The following is an 18493-nucleotide window of genomic DNA, read 5'->3' on the forward strand; positions in this document are numbered from 1 at the left end:
CAATTGTTTGTTGTTAAATTTTATATATATGTTCAAAAATGTGTATCATGGGAACTATTTAAATAGGTATGACTGAAAAGCGGAGATGGCTTATTCCCGCGTAAAGGGCTTTAAGTGGAAGGAAAGGGCCTCACAAATATTAAAGCTGAAATTTCTGTCATAATTTATTAGTTGTTTATTGAGATAAATATTACATGACTGTTGAATTATTGAAAATCAAAACATGAGGCTATTTCTGAAAGCCCTGTCCGCGGAAATGGGCACCTCCCGCTATTCAGTAATACCGATTTGAAACGAAGTATTTCATTGGTCGGAATACCAACTATCCATGTGGAATGTCGATCTTGATACATCGGCTATCCTGGATTCCTCCATAAGATTTATTTTATGGAATGAATCGTCTGCTGATCGAGAGTGGTGGAATTCAATCTTGATAACCGGAAAACTGAACAGTTAAAATAAAATAATATTTTAGTTTATAACTAGTTTAAAACTATTTTATTGTGGTATAAGGTTTTATAAACTTTGACAGAATTGAATGGAATAGGGCTTGAATAAGCCCCGTTGATTTTTATCCGAATAAGCCTGGAGCCGAATCGACCCAGGTTTCAGTCCGATGCCGAATAAGCCTGATTGTTGCATGCAAGTTGCCTGCGGATAAATGGTGTGAGCAGTTTCTAATCATAGCCTGTTTTTCAAACAAGGAACACCATATCCCCTTGACGATGCAGCAATATATCATGGTACTCCATGCGTATTCTGCTCAAATTCAATGGAGCGTTTTTAACCCTATCTTTAGTAAAACATATTCTCTTAACTGAAATAAACACCATATCGTTTTCTCCCGCACGACGGTGTTCACAAGATGTTCATTGTGTCTAAACTAAATACTACCAAATTAACTGCACCGATTCTAGTCAATTCTCGTAAAGTTTATAAAACAATATACCACCATACGATATGTTAAAATAGTTCGAAAATAGTCATAAACTAAATTATTTATTAATATTTAACGATTATACTCCTTTAACTGACGTTTAGGCATAATGCCTTTATCAAAATAATGGAAATTACATGTTAACTACATTTTATTTGATGCTTTCCGGTGGTTTATAGAGAAATATCAGTGAATTAAAACTGATAATTTCACTGTTTTAAACAGTGAAAATTATCAGTGAAAATTATCGATAATTTTCATTATTGCATAACTCATCTATAATGCCCTCTGGTGGGGTGCAGAAACTTGACAAAAGGAGGGCTTCAACGGAAGAAATCGTGCATTAACAAGGCGATTCACGTGCCGTTCAAGCCCTGTTATGTGTTTTTCATATCCATAATCTGGTCCACACGCAGGCAGTTACTTCCCTTCTCCAGCCTTCGACGACGGCGTTCGACGACTTTCCAAGCATAAATGGGGAACTGAATAAGCACCAGTTTCCTCATGCATAGAGGGATAATGGCAATGACTATTTCAATCCACTTTTCAACGTATACCATCTGCACTTTCTTGACAACAGCTTTATTGTATTGGCAACGTCAATGAAGTTAAGGTTACTTATGTACCTTAAACGATCCTGCTGTAAATTCCAAAATAATTCCTCATTTCTTAATTTGCGCGGCTGCATTTCAACTTTGCATTAATCTACTGCTTAAACACATTTTAGATCGTAAACTGCCTATCCGAAGGTAAAGCCTCGTCATTTCGGATGATGACCGAGAGAGGCATATGTAAAACACAACCTTAAACTGTATTGAAATAATCGAATTATTTTGTCGATGTCGAATGAACAAAACATTGTTTTCAATGATATTTTAATTTATTTTGGTATGTGTGATTTGTTTATGCAATAATAGCGAAAATACACATTTTCTCGGACATGATCATCTGCGGGCGCTCTCAAAATACGTTCCGAACGGATTTTTCGAGCGCCCGCAGATGATCATGCCGAACGGATTTTTCGAGCGCCCACAGATGATCATGCCCTCGAAAACGTGTATTATCCCTTTATTGTTTACTGTGAAATGACGTCATTTTATTGACGAAATGACGTCATTATCCCAGCGAAATTCTTTAGTTTAACTCTTAAACAATGCATATAAACGGTCAAAAAAGGCATAAAATAAAAAGAAAATTTGATGGATGAGAAGGAATATCGATTTTAATTCACTCGTGATCAATATATATAATAATTAATTTTATAATATATAATTTTATATGATAACTCGTGAATTAAAATCGAATCCAACAAATATCCTATATTTTACGTCTTTTGACTGCACAATTTAAATAAAAACGAAAATGTTTATAAACGTCAAATGACGTTGTACATGATGACGTCATAACTGACGTTATATAAAATGGCGCCAAAAAATGTAAAATTTCGCCAAAAATGAAATGACTTTAAACACTTACATATTTTGTTTCAATCTTATGTCAAATGTGTGCTATATATATTCAATAAATTGATATATTTTACAATAAAATAATCATCACAATATTTAATTATAATTTACGTAAACTTGTTATCAAAAATTGAATAGGGTAAACTTATTTATTGAATTTAATTATTTCTCTCCATATCTACGTAAAATGTTATAATGATATGTGATTAACTAATCATATATACTTGCTATTCTATCTATCATATACACATTATGGATAAGATAAATTGCATTAAGTACTATTATTTTTACATCATTTTATGTTGATGATTAATATAAAATGTTTTTCACATATATTTTTACTAGATAGTTTCCCGTAGCAGGACATCAAGTTGATTTTTTGTATTTAGTCCATTTGGTGATTGTGTTTCAAACTTCTTTATAAATTCCAATTCCTTAATAAGTCTGTAATAACGGGAACTGTCTCTTATTTGTGATAGCACTGATACACCCATGTCCTGCACTCTGTGGCCAGCACCATTGAAATGTTGTGAGATTGGTTTATATCTTCGTAGCCTCGTGTTCTTTGGCACGTTCCTTTAACGATCCGCTTGTCTCTACGAAGTATACCATCTTTTGGCATTCGATACAAAATATACCGTACATCAAGTTATAAATTTAACAGTTCTATTTTATTGCTTCATTTGGAATTTCAATTTTTGGGTTGTTATGAAAACCTATTTTTAACATTTTACAGACTATACAATTAGTCTTGCATGATTTTGGTATTTGTTGAAAACGCTTGTTTATTTCTTTAAATGTTTTTCCATGAACTAAAATGTCACCGATATTCCTATCTCGTCTGTATGCAACTATTGGTACCCCTGGGAATACATGGTTCATCATGTCTGATTTATATAGTTTGTCGGTATGTTTTCGAATTATTGAGTGATTTTGGTATTTGTTGAAAACGCTTGTTTATTTCTTATTTGTTTTTCCATGAACTGAAATGTCACCGATATTTCTATCTCGTCTGTATGCAACTATTGGTACCTCTGGGAATACACTATTCATTCTGTCTGATTTATATAGTTTGTCGGTATGTTTTCGAATCATTGAGTGGATATTTGTAAGGTTGTTGGAATAAGTTATAGCTAGTGGTACTCTCTTGTTGGCTGTTTTATTTGTTTCTTTCTTCTTAATTAAGTCTTTCCTATTTAAATTATCAACTCTAGATAATTCATAGTTAACAAATTTATTTGGATATCCTCTTTTTTGTAGATTTTGTTTAAGTTCTTTTTTTGGATGTTGGTATTTGTTTTCGTCAGAACATATTCTTTTTAAACGTATTTCTAGTCCATAGGGCATTGCCTTCTTCACATTTGTTAGATGGTATGAGTCATATTAGACATATTGATGTTTATCGGTTGGTTTTGAGAATAAATCAGTTGTTATTTTAATTTCTTATAGTTGAATTTTTGTGTCTAAGAAGTCTATCTGTTGTGTATTCCATCTTAATTCTACTTTGATGTTTTTATGTTTTTTGTTAGCATAGTCGGACATTTCATGAGTTCGTCAATTCCATGTGTCCATATTCCAAAACCATCATCTATGAAACTTTATAAAATATTTGTTGTTTATTGTATTCAGATAATTGTTCATCCCATTTTCTCATGTAAAAACACGATAATTTCTCCCAAGTTTCGATCCAATAGCTACACCCTCTTTTTGTCTGTATTCTTGTCCACAAAATTCGATCACATTATTTTCTAAAACAGTTTCAATCATTTCAATCACCGTCAGCGTTGATGGTCTGAATACATCGTTCATTTAAAGCTTGTTTGCATGCCTCCAGGCCCTCTTTCTTTGAAATCGATGGGTATAACTTGACAACATCAAAACAGTATAAGATAATTCCTTCTGGTAATGGTGTAGTTACTTCCCTTTCTATAGCATTTAAAAATGCTGTGGTGTATTTTATGTAGCTTGGTGTTTCTATTACATAGGTTTCTAGCTCCTTTTCTGCTACCTCCGCCATTCTTTCAGTACTTGTTCCAATGCAATTTACGATTGTTCTATACGGGTTGTCTTTTTTATGTATTTTTGGATTTCCTTTGAGTTTCCCTCTTGATAGATATTTGGATATCACGTATTGTTGTAAGTTCTTTGATATAATGCCGTTTTTAAATTGTTTATTTGCTAGTTGCTTTACTTTTTTGTTTGCATTTTCGAGTTCATTTCCATTAGTTTTTTCATATGATGTATTGTCATTAAGTTCATTCCTGAGTTTTTCTACATATTCATTTGCGTCTGTTATCACTATTCCAGAACCTTTGTCTGCAGGCCGTATTATTATACTGGAATCATTTAGTAACGTGTGCAATGCTTGCTTTTCTTGTTTTGTGATATTTGGCTGTCCTTTTTCTTTTATGCCATTTAGAATATCATTTTTAACAGCTTCTATATAAGCATCTAGCCAATTTTCTCTACCCTGTTCAGGAGTAAAACGGCTTTATTTCTTTATCTCATAATCCTCCTTTTCATCGTTCCTTTCTTGATATTCATCATTATGGAAATACTCTGCGAGTCGCATCCGTCTCTCCCATTCTGTTAGGTCACTGTGTATCTGTGATAAATCTACATGATTTTAGACGGTACAAAATATATTCCTTTGGATAATAGACTTGTTTCTGCTTCTGTTAACTTTCTTGAAGACAGATTTTGTAACAGTGTCACGAATATTATTATTTGTTTCAATTGTGTCTTTTTTGTTTGTTTATTTTCACCCTTGGTGTAGGAAAACTGAGGTTACGCAGTAACTCTTCCTATGCGATAATTGTACAGTTCCTTTCGCAGTTACTTTAAAGTATGCAATATCTGTTCCACGGAGTATACAGACACAACTCCTGGCACGATCACCTTTTGGCGGCTTAGAAGACAACGCAACACACGCGTCTTGTATAATAAAATTCTTCACTTTATTGATTGACGCCAACAGATGTTAAATGACGTGCAGAAGACGAAGATGTTAAGACGTTTAGACTCGAATACGTTAAGACGGTTATCTGCAAATAACAAAGCTACCTAGACATAATACAACATTCAATCAGACGCATGCATTATATAAAATAAATGATTTAACAAAAAGTCGTATGGGTCATGATATAAACAATATCTTTTGAATACATAATTGTACATTCATACAGATCACACTTATGCAATCAATCAATTAACATATAACATTGTGTGTGGTTTTCCTGCCCTTTACAAAAAATCTAATCGTGTTAAGATATCAAACATTTACTGATAAAATGTTAGGAATACTATCGATAAGGAAAATTAATTCTCTCATAAAACTGACAATTATGAGGTAACAAAAATATTACTTACTGCATATTGCTATCTGTGGCCCCCAAAATGATTAACAGTCGTGCAGGACCCACTAGTTACAGAGTCTTCTAACACATGAGTGACCAACCTACTTGTTTCAAGGTTTTAAGTACACTGAAGAGTTGGGCGACTTGTAATAGACATTCAAATAATTATTATGCATGCGTTTTAGGCCTGACCAATCGAAGTTCAAGAATGGCCCCTAAACATCAGATCTTATTATAACTTTTGCCTTATATGGAGCATCCCTGCTCACCTTGGAATACCCTGTGTCTGTTTATTCTAACAACAACAGTGACACTAGCAGAGGTTGCAGCTCTGTGAAACTGTCATTTTAACTAAAAATTATGGTCCTAGCAGACATGGGAAATGAACACAACACGCCCATTTATATGTCCACACATGGCAGGTGGTTCCTGCAAGTCTTAGTCTCTCACACCGCCACCCAATGAACTAACCATATAAGTTCATTTTACTTTAATAATTTTAGAGACTAAGCTGTGACCAACTATGTCCATAAACAACTTTCATACAGATACACAACACAAATGAATACATAACTTACTACTTTAAGTACACAACTGAACTAAGTTTCAACTATCCTTTTACACTAAAAAAAGGACGTCATATGCTATAGTGATATTGTGACAATACTAGGCAGCATGCTCTTATAAGCACAGCTGTGTCACTGGCCTTACCTTTTCAGTTCCGTTAATTCTGACCTTGCATGTCCGCACAAGACCATCTCTGCCGTTGCTTACCTCCTGCACATATCTCAAGGGCCAATGCCCACGGGAAGAGTTCTCGTCACACACAAGCACAATGTCATTCACAGCTAGATTTCGTCTTGTTGCCACATTGATCTTACCTGTAAGGCTGGGAGGTACTCCTTAAGCCAGCGCCGCCAAAAGATATTGGCCACGTACTGGACTTGCCTCCACCACCGTCGGCAATAATTGTCGGTCTTGTCAAATACACCTGGACGGAACACCTATTCAGTCGTAACAACAACTGTGTATTCAGCGAGAGAGCTTGCGGGTCATTGTGATCATCACTTACCTGTGTAATTGGTCGGTCGTTCATTATTCTTGAAACCTCGGTAGCTAAAGTTGATAAGGCTTCGTCGCAAAGAAGCTGTTCACGCACGACAGATTGAAATGCCTGTTTGGAGAACCAACCTTTCCCTAACCGCGCCCATGTGGCTTGCGTATGGAGGATTAAAGTGCCATACAATACCTTTCTGGTTCAAATGCTTACAGATTTGACTCTGATTCCACTGTCGTATCGACTCACGCAGTTCCCTTTCACCTGCTGTCAGATTTGTGCCATTGTCACTAAAAATCTTCTTCGGTCTGCCTCGTCTACTCTCAAAACGCTGTAACGCACCAATGAAGGAGTCGATATTCAGACTGTGCGTAATTTCAACGTGTACCGCTCTAGAACATAAACAAATAAACAGACAGCCGTACCTTTTCAGCTGCCTCCTGCCAGATTTCACAAACATTGGACCAAAGAAATCAACTCCAACGTAGGTAAATGGCGGCTTATCCGGCTCAAGCCTCTCAACAGGGAGTGGGCCCATATGTTGAGTTTCTGGCTGCTGCTGTCGTCTCTTACAACCAATACATTTGCTAACCACAGATTTTACTGATTTGAGACCCGGTGTTATCCAATACCGCTGTCTCAACAAGGACAAAATGTGATGTGGTCCCATGTGAGCATTGGTTTCATGGTATGACCTGATGAGAATTCTTGTCACATGGTGGTTACCTGGTAAAATAATCTGATTTTTGGCGTCGTTACTCAAGTGGGCATTTTTGAGGCGACCGCCTACCTTCAGTAGACCATCTGTGAAAACTGGGCTAAGTTTTGCCAGAACACTTTTACCTGAAATATGTCCTGATTTCGTTGTTATACTCACAACCTTGTACAAGTTACAAAATAGCATTTGTTGCGGCCCTCATTTCACTAACCGTCAAGTGGTTAACCTCTAAGCAGAAAAAAGTAACCCCCAACTTGGCTCGAAACCCTGACCCCTGGAGTAAGTCTAACGCGCAGACCACTCGGCCATCCGTGTTCATACACTGCGTTTTTATACTTTATATAAGCAATCCTCGCAGTGCCACACAATATAACGACAACAGAACTCTCCAAATTATTCAATCGTTTCGCGTTACAACGCTTTATAATGTTCAAGTTTTTAAATCATCAAAAGATGCATATTATAGATAGTTTAAAACATGGTGAATGTTCAGTATTACTGTTTCTTCACAAATATCATAACTTAAACGAAAATTTGCGAATCTGAAACAATCTTTTTTAATTTTGTCAATTGCCTAAAACGTGAAAAGGCCCCTTTGACTGGTTGCACATGAAAATTGAGTCTGTATGACCAGTACAACAACTCGAGTGGAACAGTGGCAATCTGCTCGCTGCAGTTACCCCATTCACGGTCACCACAAGCTATGTATGACCAGTACGACAACTCGAGTGGGACAGTGGCAATCTGCTCGCTGCAGTTACCCCATTCACGGTCACCACAAGCTATGTATGACCAGTACGACAACTCGAGTGGGACAGTGGCAATCTGCTCGCTGCAGTTACCCCATTCACGGTCACCACAAGCTATGTATGACCAGTACGACAACTCGAGTGGGACAGTGGCAATCTGCTCGCTGCAGTTACCCCATTCACGGTCACCACAAGCTATGAAACCCATTAGACGTTCAATCTTTCCAGATCTGGGAGGTAAAGCAGTGGCAACGATCTTTATAAATTAAAAAAGGGGTGTTATTTTCTTCAAAAATTGTAAATCTAGAATAAATAAAAACAAGATGATAAACTTACAATTATTATTTTCAAACATCATCGCGTTTAAGATTGGGACGAGTTGTGTGATACATATAGTTTGTGTAGGTTGTTTATCTAGATTGTTTGCCGTTTTCAACATCATATGAGTTAAACGCATGGTACCACTGGACCACAATAACCATGTGCAGAAACATAGTGATAAGACCGAAGCTGGGCTTCCGTTAAGCAGGTTTCCGGCGACATCACTGCGAACCAATGACCGCCAAACCGTCAGCGCATTTCTTATCGCTATGCTGAGCCTGCTAATGCTCGATTGGACATTGTCGGCTCGGGTACTACTTACATATACCCGGGTACCCTTAAGTATACTTACATGTACCCCGTGAACGGTAAATATACGTAAACGTACCTGGGAAATTAAACGCTAAATCGGTTGTTGTCGGCTTTTTCTTTTTTTTCTTTTATTCTTGTTTTTTACTTGAGATTTTTAGATCCAATATTTCCATTTATCAACATAAAGCATTTTATGACAAACTTCAATACATGCCAAAATCTGTTAAAATGTCCCTTAAAAGGTTTTAGGCATGTTAAATTTTGTTTATGATAACAGGCTAGAACTATAGAATAGGCGGACTTTATGTTCATCATACGTAGAAGAAACGTAGATTCGAATCCAGATTTGTATTGTTGTAATCCATTGTTGTCAAAAGCAAATAAATATACATAACCATTGAAAACTCTGCGCAAAAATATGTTGAAATTATGCTGTTTCTAAACTTAATACTTATCATACTTACATAATTATGTCGCCTTCGCCCACATCGATAATGCACCGTAAATAAAGGTGAGTGATCATTGGTCACATTGACTATCTTGTTTAAAAGTCTTGAACGGAACAGACTCTTTGAAATACACATCTTAAAAAATAATTGTGCTTTTGCTAATTGATCATTGGTTGTTGTCAATTTTATTTGAATGTGTGTGGGTGTAAACGTCCTGGTTGCTGAATTTGTTTAATCTATTGAAAACTCTCTATGGTATTAATTGATTTCAAATTTTTTCGTTGTCTTATAAAAATCTCAAATGTTCATGTTTGTCACAAAAAAGGACGATCGATTAGACAGACAGCCAGTCAAATCAACCTGTTTACAGATCACATAGAACAGCTAGCACGCCATAGGATTCTAATATTTATCATCAACCTGGGCATTAAGCCAAAATCGTTATCCCGTCAATCGATGTTCAAGTGGGACACGCACTGGGTATATTGGCATATGATGTAAAGATTTTGCAAGTTTATTTTACTTTGTCGAGGACTTTAAACATTGAAGTTTCGAAATAACAATTAAGTGAATATCTCAGGTATGTGTTGACTTAATATACTTGAAAAAGGTTCTTACAATTATTTATATTTTCATCTAATGCTATTTGAATTGAATTGTGATTTTATTAGGTTAATATTTTATTTAGATCAAATGCTTGTGTATATATCTATTGGTTCATGTATAATGTTCATAGCTGTATAACGCCGGTTTAAGCCCAAATGTTTTGCATTGACCGCTTCAAGACAGCGACCTCAGTTTAATTCATGGTCTGTGGTGTTGTGTGGCAATTGGTTACTTTCCTATAATATATATGGTCTCTTGCTGGTGGAGTTTAAAGTTTACTTTGTGTATTTGTCTATCTGAAAATGAGATTCTTTACATATGCGGAAAGAGATTTTTTAAAAAATCAAAATTCAGTTATTTCCACGATAAGGCATATACAATTATTTTTATGAGTTATTGTAGTGTTCCAGATGGGTGCAGGAGGCGGTCGTCCAATAAACCCTCACACCGGCCAGGTGGGCGGATACATTTTACCGGGACCAGGGGGATACTACACCGGTCATACGCCATTCCAAATCGTGCCAGGCACAGTTGACACCGGCAACGTACCACAGAAATGTCCGAATTGTAAAAATATTCCGGTCAATCATTGTGGCCATGCTTACCAATACCTCACGCACTACTGCACTGAAAATGGATTCAACATTACGAATAGCACAACGTTTCAAGGCTATGGTGCCCCGAACATGACCATTACCAGATACCCAAACGGTATGGTTTGCCAGTCGGCCTTAAATATGGGCCAGCAGTCAATGTTCATGACCGGTTCTTCAATGTACATGACCAATGCCAACCCACAACCGTCGAATTACAGTCCTGCGCCGACCTTTGCCCCTCCTCCGGCGTATTCAAAGAAACATCCTGCGCCGACCTTTGCACCACCTCCGGCACATTCTAAGAAACCTCCTGTGCCGACCATTGAACCAAATCCGTTTAATACCAACGACCATCCTCCTCCGTACCAAGGATCCATACCACCATCAGCCACTTACAAAATGTAAGATTGTTGATGAACACAGACGTTGATGTGACTCGTCAAGTTTTAGCGGTGAATGTAATGTCATGATGCGGTGAAGTTTTTATAACATTTGATTGTGGTATTTATTTACATGTTGTCGGTTTTAATTTGACTAACGCTAATAATACAACTCTAAAGTTATAGGTTTTATTCTGTAAATAATAGTAAGTCGTGTTAAAACAACAAATCATTAATTAAACCTTAACCATTAATTGCTTTATACAATGCAGTGCCATAATTATTTCTGGTTATCGTTAATAAAAGTACTCATAGTGTTATCTCCTTCTATTACTTCATTGTTTTTTTTCTCTCATTTTTCCATTTGTTCATGTAATAACAAAATAAATTGAAATGCTTTTGTAGAAATTACATGTATATAGTGTTGTTAAAATTATTAACCGGTGAAATGATACTTAACTTTTTTCATTTCATTAGTATTAGACCACGTGATTGTTGCTTCAATTTTATAAATCATATCACCGATATGAGTGTGTCTCCGTATAATTAAATATTATCCTGGAAATAAAATTATTTTTTCATACACTATGTTTCGTTTTTTATTTAGTAATGCTTTTATTTGATAGTTGAAGCGTTTTTACTCTTTCACATCCTACCCTAGTATAACTTTCATGTCCCGACTAATTACTGATAAGCATTTGTGTCTTGTTCTGAGAAAATTGGGCTTAATGCATGTGCGTAAGGTCTCGTCCCAGATTAGCCTGTGCAGTCCGCACAGGCTAATCAGGGACGACACTTTCCGCCTTAACTGGATTTTCGGCAAGGAGGGACTTCCTTGAAACTAAAAATACCATAAAAGCGGAAAGTGTCATCCTTGATTACCCTATGCGGACTGCACAGGCTAATCTGGGACGACACTTTACGCACATGCATTAAGCCCAATTTTCTCAGAACAATACACATTTTATGAGGCTCGTCGTCGTGCGAGAATGGGTCTTCTGCATTATGCGGCTCGGGTAGCTCCAGACCAGCTCGGGTAGTTCCAGACCAGCATTTGGCATAAGTCCCATATTCGCAAGACACGGGTCTTATGATTCCCATTAAAACTTGGACATCAGCCCATAAATGTAGCCATTTTTCATGTACATCTCTCTGTGGTTAAAATGATCGTTATTTATAGGTTATTAGACGTTTCACTGTACAATACGGAGATATATTTGGACGAGCACACAGTTTGACGTCATATTGGACGAGCCGTTCGGCGAGTCCAATATGACTTCAAATGTGTGCGAGTCCAAATATATCACGTATTGTACAGTTTAAACGTCTAATAAGCTGTTTATTCTTTATCCCTTTCTTCAGCTCTTTGTTTCATTTTAATTTTGATTTTTAAATGCTTTAATTGCATCTATGCTATTTTCAAGACCGTGTGAGTCGATTATAGTACATTCGGATACTTTTTCTCGGTAACGGCTTTTATCGTTATGAAACAATTGCTTAGTGCACTGGTACTCAACTGTCCAATATGGAAAAAATACAGACTTTTTGGATCCAATACCGGAATATATTGGACGGTCACGTGGTACATATGAAGAATGCCGATTGGATGAAATTATTGGATATAGAATAAAGTCTTCTTATTGCAGTGTACAAGTAATTTGCCAGTAGCATATCGCACAAGGCAGTCAAAAAGACAGCTATGTTGATTCTTTTGACATTATAGTGTTTACCATGGCTTTCAACCTGCGTGATAGACTCATAACATATGGACTACTTCTGATTAGCTTTAACTTTTTTATAAAAATCCTTAAATTTGTTTATGAGATATAACGCAGATACGTACAAATTATTCAAAGCGTCTGACATTCTAAAGTTCACGAAAATCTTTCAACCGGTAAATGGAGCGGACAGAAAAATGTTTGCGCATAATTTTGAACTTCAGTTGTGACCAGTATAATGAGCCGGCAATAACATCGACCTTGAGTCACTGTCGTAATGAATGTTAGATTTTTAGTTTAGTTTGATGAAATGTCTTCATTGGGTGTAGAAATATTGAGCGGACATGTGAATAGAGGATCAAGCCTTTCACTTTAAAGTACGACACTGACCTTAAGCTGGTATGGTTGACTTATACCTACTTCACATTTACTCAATGTCCGTAACATACTATACAAGTCTCACGAAAATCCACCAAATGATCAAGGATTTGTAGAGCGCTTTGCGGCGGGGTATTAACAATTCATTCTGCAGTTACATACCGTTAAATTTACATCGCATCTTAATCGATTCTAAATATATTAAAGTAACACATTTACCTGGCATTTTAATTAAGAACACGTGGAATGATAATCTAATATAGGTATCGCTTATCTTTTGAGGTCGGTTACGTTCGTTACGTTTACGGGTATTTTTGAGAAACAAAATGCAATGTCAATACGAAGTTGAAAAAAGAAAAAAGATAGTACATGTACCGGGTCAACTTTTATTTAGGAATAGTATGCAGATGTGTATCTCACGTGCATAAATGATATATGGGTAAAAAAATACAACGGCTTATGAGTATGTATTTGGCTCATTACAACAAAACTTTTATTACGTCCATAATATATTCTGAATTATATTTTCATGGCATAATATAATAAAAAATTAAATTAATACCAAACTTAACAACATAATAATAAATACTATTTTACACATATTACAAAGAAACTAAACTGAGGCTTGGGCGTCAGAACCTCATTATACAGTTTCGAGGTAACAGCTGTATCGAATTAAAAAAATACAATTACATAATATAAGCCAATTGAATCACTGTGCTACAAAATAAATGTCATGCTTGAATGCCTACACAACGGAAACTTTATGTTAATGCATTTTCCGATATTTTGTTTTGTGATGCACTAAGCCTTCCACACAGCATATTAAACCCGCTATATGTATTACAAATTGTGATAGGATTTATTATCCGACATATATCCGAGAAAAAGACAGTAAAACATATCATCATTTTGAACCTTTCATCAAGTTACCAGGGCTTAATCTACACAAGCAGTAATTCTTTGTTTGAAGCGTCGCCTGCACCATGCTCCGTGATTTGAGATTGTTCATTGTTTTGATTGACCGCCGGATTTGTTTCGTGTGCAGGTGAAAATACCGATGAGATTTCCTTTTTATCTGTTTCGACGTTGGGTGATACCTCGGTCACTGGAACACGATATACAACGACCTCGTTCTGCTTGACACCTACCATTGGTTCAGAGTTCTCTGTGTATGGCGGAGGGGGGGGGGTCCATTGTTCTGGCGCCTGAGTATCCAAGATTTGTCGCAGGACCAGGCTGGTGCATGTCATAGGTATGCTGCTGTTTGCCATAAAAAGGTTGTTGTACCCCAAAGCTCGGCTGGTGCAGCCCATATCCCGGCTGCTGCATCACAAAGACTGGCTGCTGCATTCCGTATCCCGGATGTTGCATCACAAAGCCATGTGTTTGTTGAAGTGGTACTGGGAAACCATTACCAGCGACCGCAACCGATTGTGTCATGTAAGGGGGCGGCTGCATAACCTTTGCGGGGAGCGGTTGTTGGTAAGATGTACCAGGGTAACATGTACAGGGCATCTGTACGTTTCCAGTATTTACCGTTCCGGGGCGACTCGAAATGGTGTGTGGTGAGAGTGGGCATTGGGTCTCTGGATCGGTTTCATCGATTTTTCCAAAGAGAAACTCGAACCCATCTTGTATTTGGATGTTGTTTAGTAGAGCAATCTACAACAAAAGAACGCATAATGACAACGTCAAAATGGTGCCTCACATTTAGATGAAATATTGCGATTGAAAACAACTGGATACGATAAGCTGTCAACTTTACCAATTCAAATACAATTTCAATTTTGTACCATACACCTCTTACACCAAATCTATCACGAATGCAATCATGTCATCCCATTCATGCCTTGTAATTGCTTAGTATCATTTCTAAAATAAATTATATTATTCATTGCATAAGGAATGTAATAATTATACTATTTATAACGTAATAACCATCTTGCGTAACGGCCCTACCGGAAACGGCTATATATTAGCTATAATATATTTCCTGTACTACGAATATGATAAACGCCAGAGATAATTTAATTGTTTTATTATCGTCTCTATAAACTCGCCGGGTAACACGAACGATTACAACAGGAATGTGTTCAGCTGTTGGCCAAGCATAATACAAATATTAAATACATGACAATACAAAAACTATTTATGTTATCGATATTCCAGAACTAGTAATTACAACTTCTAATGTACTTCGGTGTACGATTTGTTTTTATATTAACTACATTGTAGTACGTACCACGTATTATTCAATACATCCGGTAAAAAATTGGTCACTATCTAAATGACCAATAATGCAAACGTAATTATTGTGAAACTGTGTACTGTTCGATTTCAATGATATTGGGAAAGCTCTCGATGCAACGATCGATAATGTTAATCTTCAATAGTTTTCAGATTATAACATTTCAATACGTTGAATGCCCAGGAGATTTAGTCTTACAGCGTCACCTTTTTGTTTTACCAATATTTTAAATATTCAACAGAACAAGCGCTTACTTACTTCAAATGATATTAATGCTAGAAGACACGAGTGACCACATCCAATAAAGAATTTGAAAAACACACGCTTATTTAAAGCAATGACTAATTAAAGATCATACTTGGTGTTCATTTGAACTTACAGCTGTTCAACTAAAAAGAAGTTCTTGTTTCTGAGTCTTTTATGATAAACACGAAATGTATTCAAAATGATAATCTGCGTATTTTGCTAATGTCACTAGTAAGAATTGTTAATTAAATAAATTTTAAAAGAATTAGTTCAACTATTGATTGAGTTTTTTTGAACATACTTTGTATTTAGTCTTTACTTTCTCACTGGATTCAATGGAGAAGAGTTCTCAAATATCAAATTGTGATTTACACGTAAAAAATACTGATGTTCTAATACATTTAAGTGACTTACAGATTTTTTTATTTAGGATTATCTGGTTGAACGAAACTCAAAATAACAATGTTCAGCAACTCTTATATAAAGACGTGTTCGAATAAGACTAAACATCTTAATACATGGCACATTCTTCACACAGGAGATGACATCGTCCGTACTTATTACAAGAAACTTGTGAAAATTTGGACTAGACCGCAATACAAACGTTTTATGTAAAAGATTTAGAATGTCGTTTTTGTCTTATATTATTTACAAGTCATTTGATTATGTGTAATGTTAAACATTGGAATATTGCCAAAAAGCAGCATTTCAACCGAAAATCATTGAATGTCATCATATATCCCATATATTGACCCCAAAATATGTTTACCTGATTGATTGGTCCACCGTTTTAATCCGGATCTCCACAATTTTAAAGAAACACACTAATCGATTCAAACGAAGCCGACAATTGTCATAATTGTCGTTCTGGTACACCTTTGCCGTTCTGGCAAGTATATTTATTGTTCTTTCGTCCTGGCTTGTTGGTGACCTTCAAACCCGCCATTATGAAAGAACGATTTGTCAGTTGTGTTTTTCCTTATATATATTTGTATAGTATTGTTTTCTATGACTTATTTATATAAGCTGAAATAAATCGATTTAAACTTAAACATCAGTCAAGAATAGATTTCTTGTGCTCGAATAAACATAAAAATTTCTTCTAGAATGCGTGCATTTTTTAAATAGCATTCATTAAAATACAAAATAGGTTAATTAGATATTATTGGCCCGGGTACCAGGTCGTTATGTTTAAATGCGTTCTACTGTAGAACACTGAAACCTATCGAAACATATATTATCGATATTTCCTTTTACCGGTGAGTTCTGAAGTTGAACGTTTATTCAACAGAACAGACATCAATTATCACAGTGAAAATTGATCGATCGTGATAACAAATTCTGACCGGATAAATTTAACAACAGGTATGTTGAAGTTTATGAAGTCTCGTTATTTATATATAAGTTTAATGTATGTATACTAAGGAGTACATTGTTATTACATATCGATCTCAGTACTCTTAGAATGTAGTTTGACCGATACCACAGTCTTAATTTCAATCCATTTATTTCCGCTACCACATGTGATTAGCGTGTCGCTATGATATTATTTAGTAAAAACATCATTTGAATGAAAAATAATTAATGATGCGTTTACTTATTGATATCATAGCCATACGCTAACCACATATGGTCGCAACAGTTATGTACATTTGTATGTACATGTATCTCTAACATGTTAATACTACCTTGTGTTAAGTATATTAAGACCTTGATTATGTTTACTTTTCTTCGTGTTTCTATGATCAACCTGTTTTGTAAACAAATAAGTCGTTACTCAGGGGAGGTATCGGTTAGAATTGCATAACTTAGTAGACCCAGATTCCCGCATGTTGACGCAAGTACGTTGAACTCGATTTGTTTTTTACCGGAGTAAATTTTCTTTCCTGTGTCAATATGACCCATTACAATCCTGATCAAATAATCAACTTTGATCCATTGTAATGATCCAGTTGGGCTTCTTATAGCATCAAAACTGAGTATTTAAGACGCCTTTTTGGTTAATATAAACCCCCGGGACATCATTTATCTATTCTTATCCCAATTTCATTCATGTCACAAACATGAATATTTAAATGAGAAAGCACAATAACCAATATTGTTGGATTTTTTTCTTCGTCGCCCCATTAAGTTTCTAAACTTATTCGACCAAGTCTAAAGTAAACAACCAATCTCAACTTATTCTATGTTCATATTATATTGTTTGAACTCTACATAAACACATTTTTTCAAGAGCTCAAAAATGAAATTTTCTTCCTCAGTGAATTCATTTACGTCAAATGATCCGTATCAAATATCCATATGCTTTGGTTATATCAATAGGATATTTCAGAATACTCTGGGCGTGTTTCAATCGATTGTAAATGGCATTTTAAAATTATTATCAACATAATATGTTTTCCAATAACTACCATGTAGTACCTCTTGTTTAATGGTCGTGTCAGGCAATTAAAATTTAAACCCGTTGAAATGCTTTCATGAAGTTGTACAGTAAAAACATTCATGTAAAGTAGCCCCATTATTGAAATAGAATCAAATACTAGTAAAAGTAAGGCAATCGTATTCAGTTTGCGATTTTCAATGCCGTTTACATCGTATCAGCTTATAACATGTGTCTTGTTCTGATAAAACTGGGCATAATACATGTGCGTAAAGTGTCGTCCCAGATTAGCCTGTGCAGTCCGCACAGGCTAATCAGGGAAGACACTTTCCGCCTAAACTTGATTTTCGGTAAGGAGGGACTTCCTTGAAACTTAAAATACCATTAAAGCGGAAAGTGGCGTCCCTGATAAGCCTGTGCGGACTGCACAGGCTAATCTGGGACGACACTTTACGCACATGAATTAAGCCCAGTTTTCTCAGAACAAGACACACATGATCATAACTGAGCATTATATCACAAATGGTAACTGGTATAGTAAGTTAATACTTTTGGCTTAACAATCAGATAGTT

The 18493-nt window shown here is 35.8% G+C and overlaps 4 protein-coding genes and 1 long non-coding RNA gene across 9 annotated transcripts in view; 2 read left to right on the forward strand and 3 right to left on the reverse strand.

Moving 5' to 3' along the window:
* LOC127858567 (uncharacterized) overlaps nucleotides 1-10973 on the reverse strand; it is a 198534-nt gene extending 187561 nt beyond the window's left edge. Inside the window, exon 1 of the long non-coding RNA XR_008038974.1 lies at nucleotides 10843-10973. This is a non-coding gene — a long non-coding RNA (uncharacterized LOC127858567). The remainder of the gene's footprint in view (nucleotides 1-10842) is intronic.
* Nucleotides 1-18493, reverse strand: part of LOC127858487 (uncharacterized) — a 418400-nt gene that overhangs the window by 197728 nt on the left and 202179 nt on the right. The gene's annotated exons all lie outside the window — the stretch shown is intronic.
* LOC127858370 (34 kDa spicule matrix protein-like) overlaps nucleotides 1-18493 on the forward strand; it is a 420221-nt gene that overhangs the window by 181537 nt on the left and 220191 nt on the right. For 2 of the 4 annotated variants that reach the window (XM_052395466.1, XM_052395447.1), the window contains exon 1: nucleotides 16803-16905. The exons of 1 other annotated variant lie outside the window; for it this stretch is intronic. The gene's annotated coding sequence lies outside the window, so the exon portion shown is untranslated. Of the gene's footprint in view, nucleotides 1-16802; nucleotides 16906-18493 lie in introns of those variants that run through there. One more of the 4 variants, XM_052395481.1, reaches the window with a different exon arrangement.
* Nucleotides 9815-11530, forward strand: LOC127858468 (uncharacterized). Of its 2 annotated transcripts, none has more exons than XM_052395660.1 (2): nucleotides 9815-9945; nucleotides 10374-11530. In XM_052395660.1, the coding sequence occupies exon 2, from the start codon at nucleotides 10382-10384 to the stop codon at nucleotides 10970-10972; it is 591 nt and encodes a 196-aa protein (XP_052251620.1). In that variant the 5' UTR covers nucleotides 9815-9945; nucleotides 10374-10381; the 3' UTR covers nucleotides 10973-11530. The 2 variants fall into 2 exon arrangements, with proteins under 2 accessions (XP_052251620.1, XP_052251627.1); XM_052395667.1 differs by having other exon boundaries at nucleotides 10382-11530.
* Nucleotides 13615-18493, reverse strand: part of LOC127858419 (uncharacterized) — a 220495-nt gene continuing 215616 nt past the window's right edge. The window contains exon 3 of the mRNA XM_052395584.1: nucleotides 13615-13961. The gene's annotated coding sequence lies outside the window, so the exon portion shown is untranslated. The remainder of the gene's footprint in view (nucleotides 13962-18493) is intronic.

Source organism: Dreissena polymorpha, chromosome 1 (assembly GCF_020536995.1).
Source record: "Dreissena polymorpha isolate Duluth1 chromosome 1, UMN_Dpol_1.0, whole genome shotgun sequence".
In the NCBI taxonomy this organism is placed as follows: domain Eukaryota; kingdom Metazoa; phylum Mollusca; class Bivalvia; order Myida; family Dreissenidae; genus Dreissena; species Dreissena polymorpha.

Excerpts from the sequence above, each read along its gene's own strand:
- LOC127858468 (XM_052395660.1), top strand. The coding sequence starts at position 10,382 with ATGGGTGCAGGAGGCGGTCGTCCAATAAACCCTCACACCGGCCAGGTG.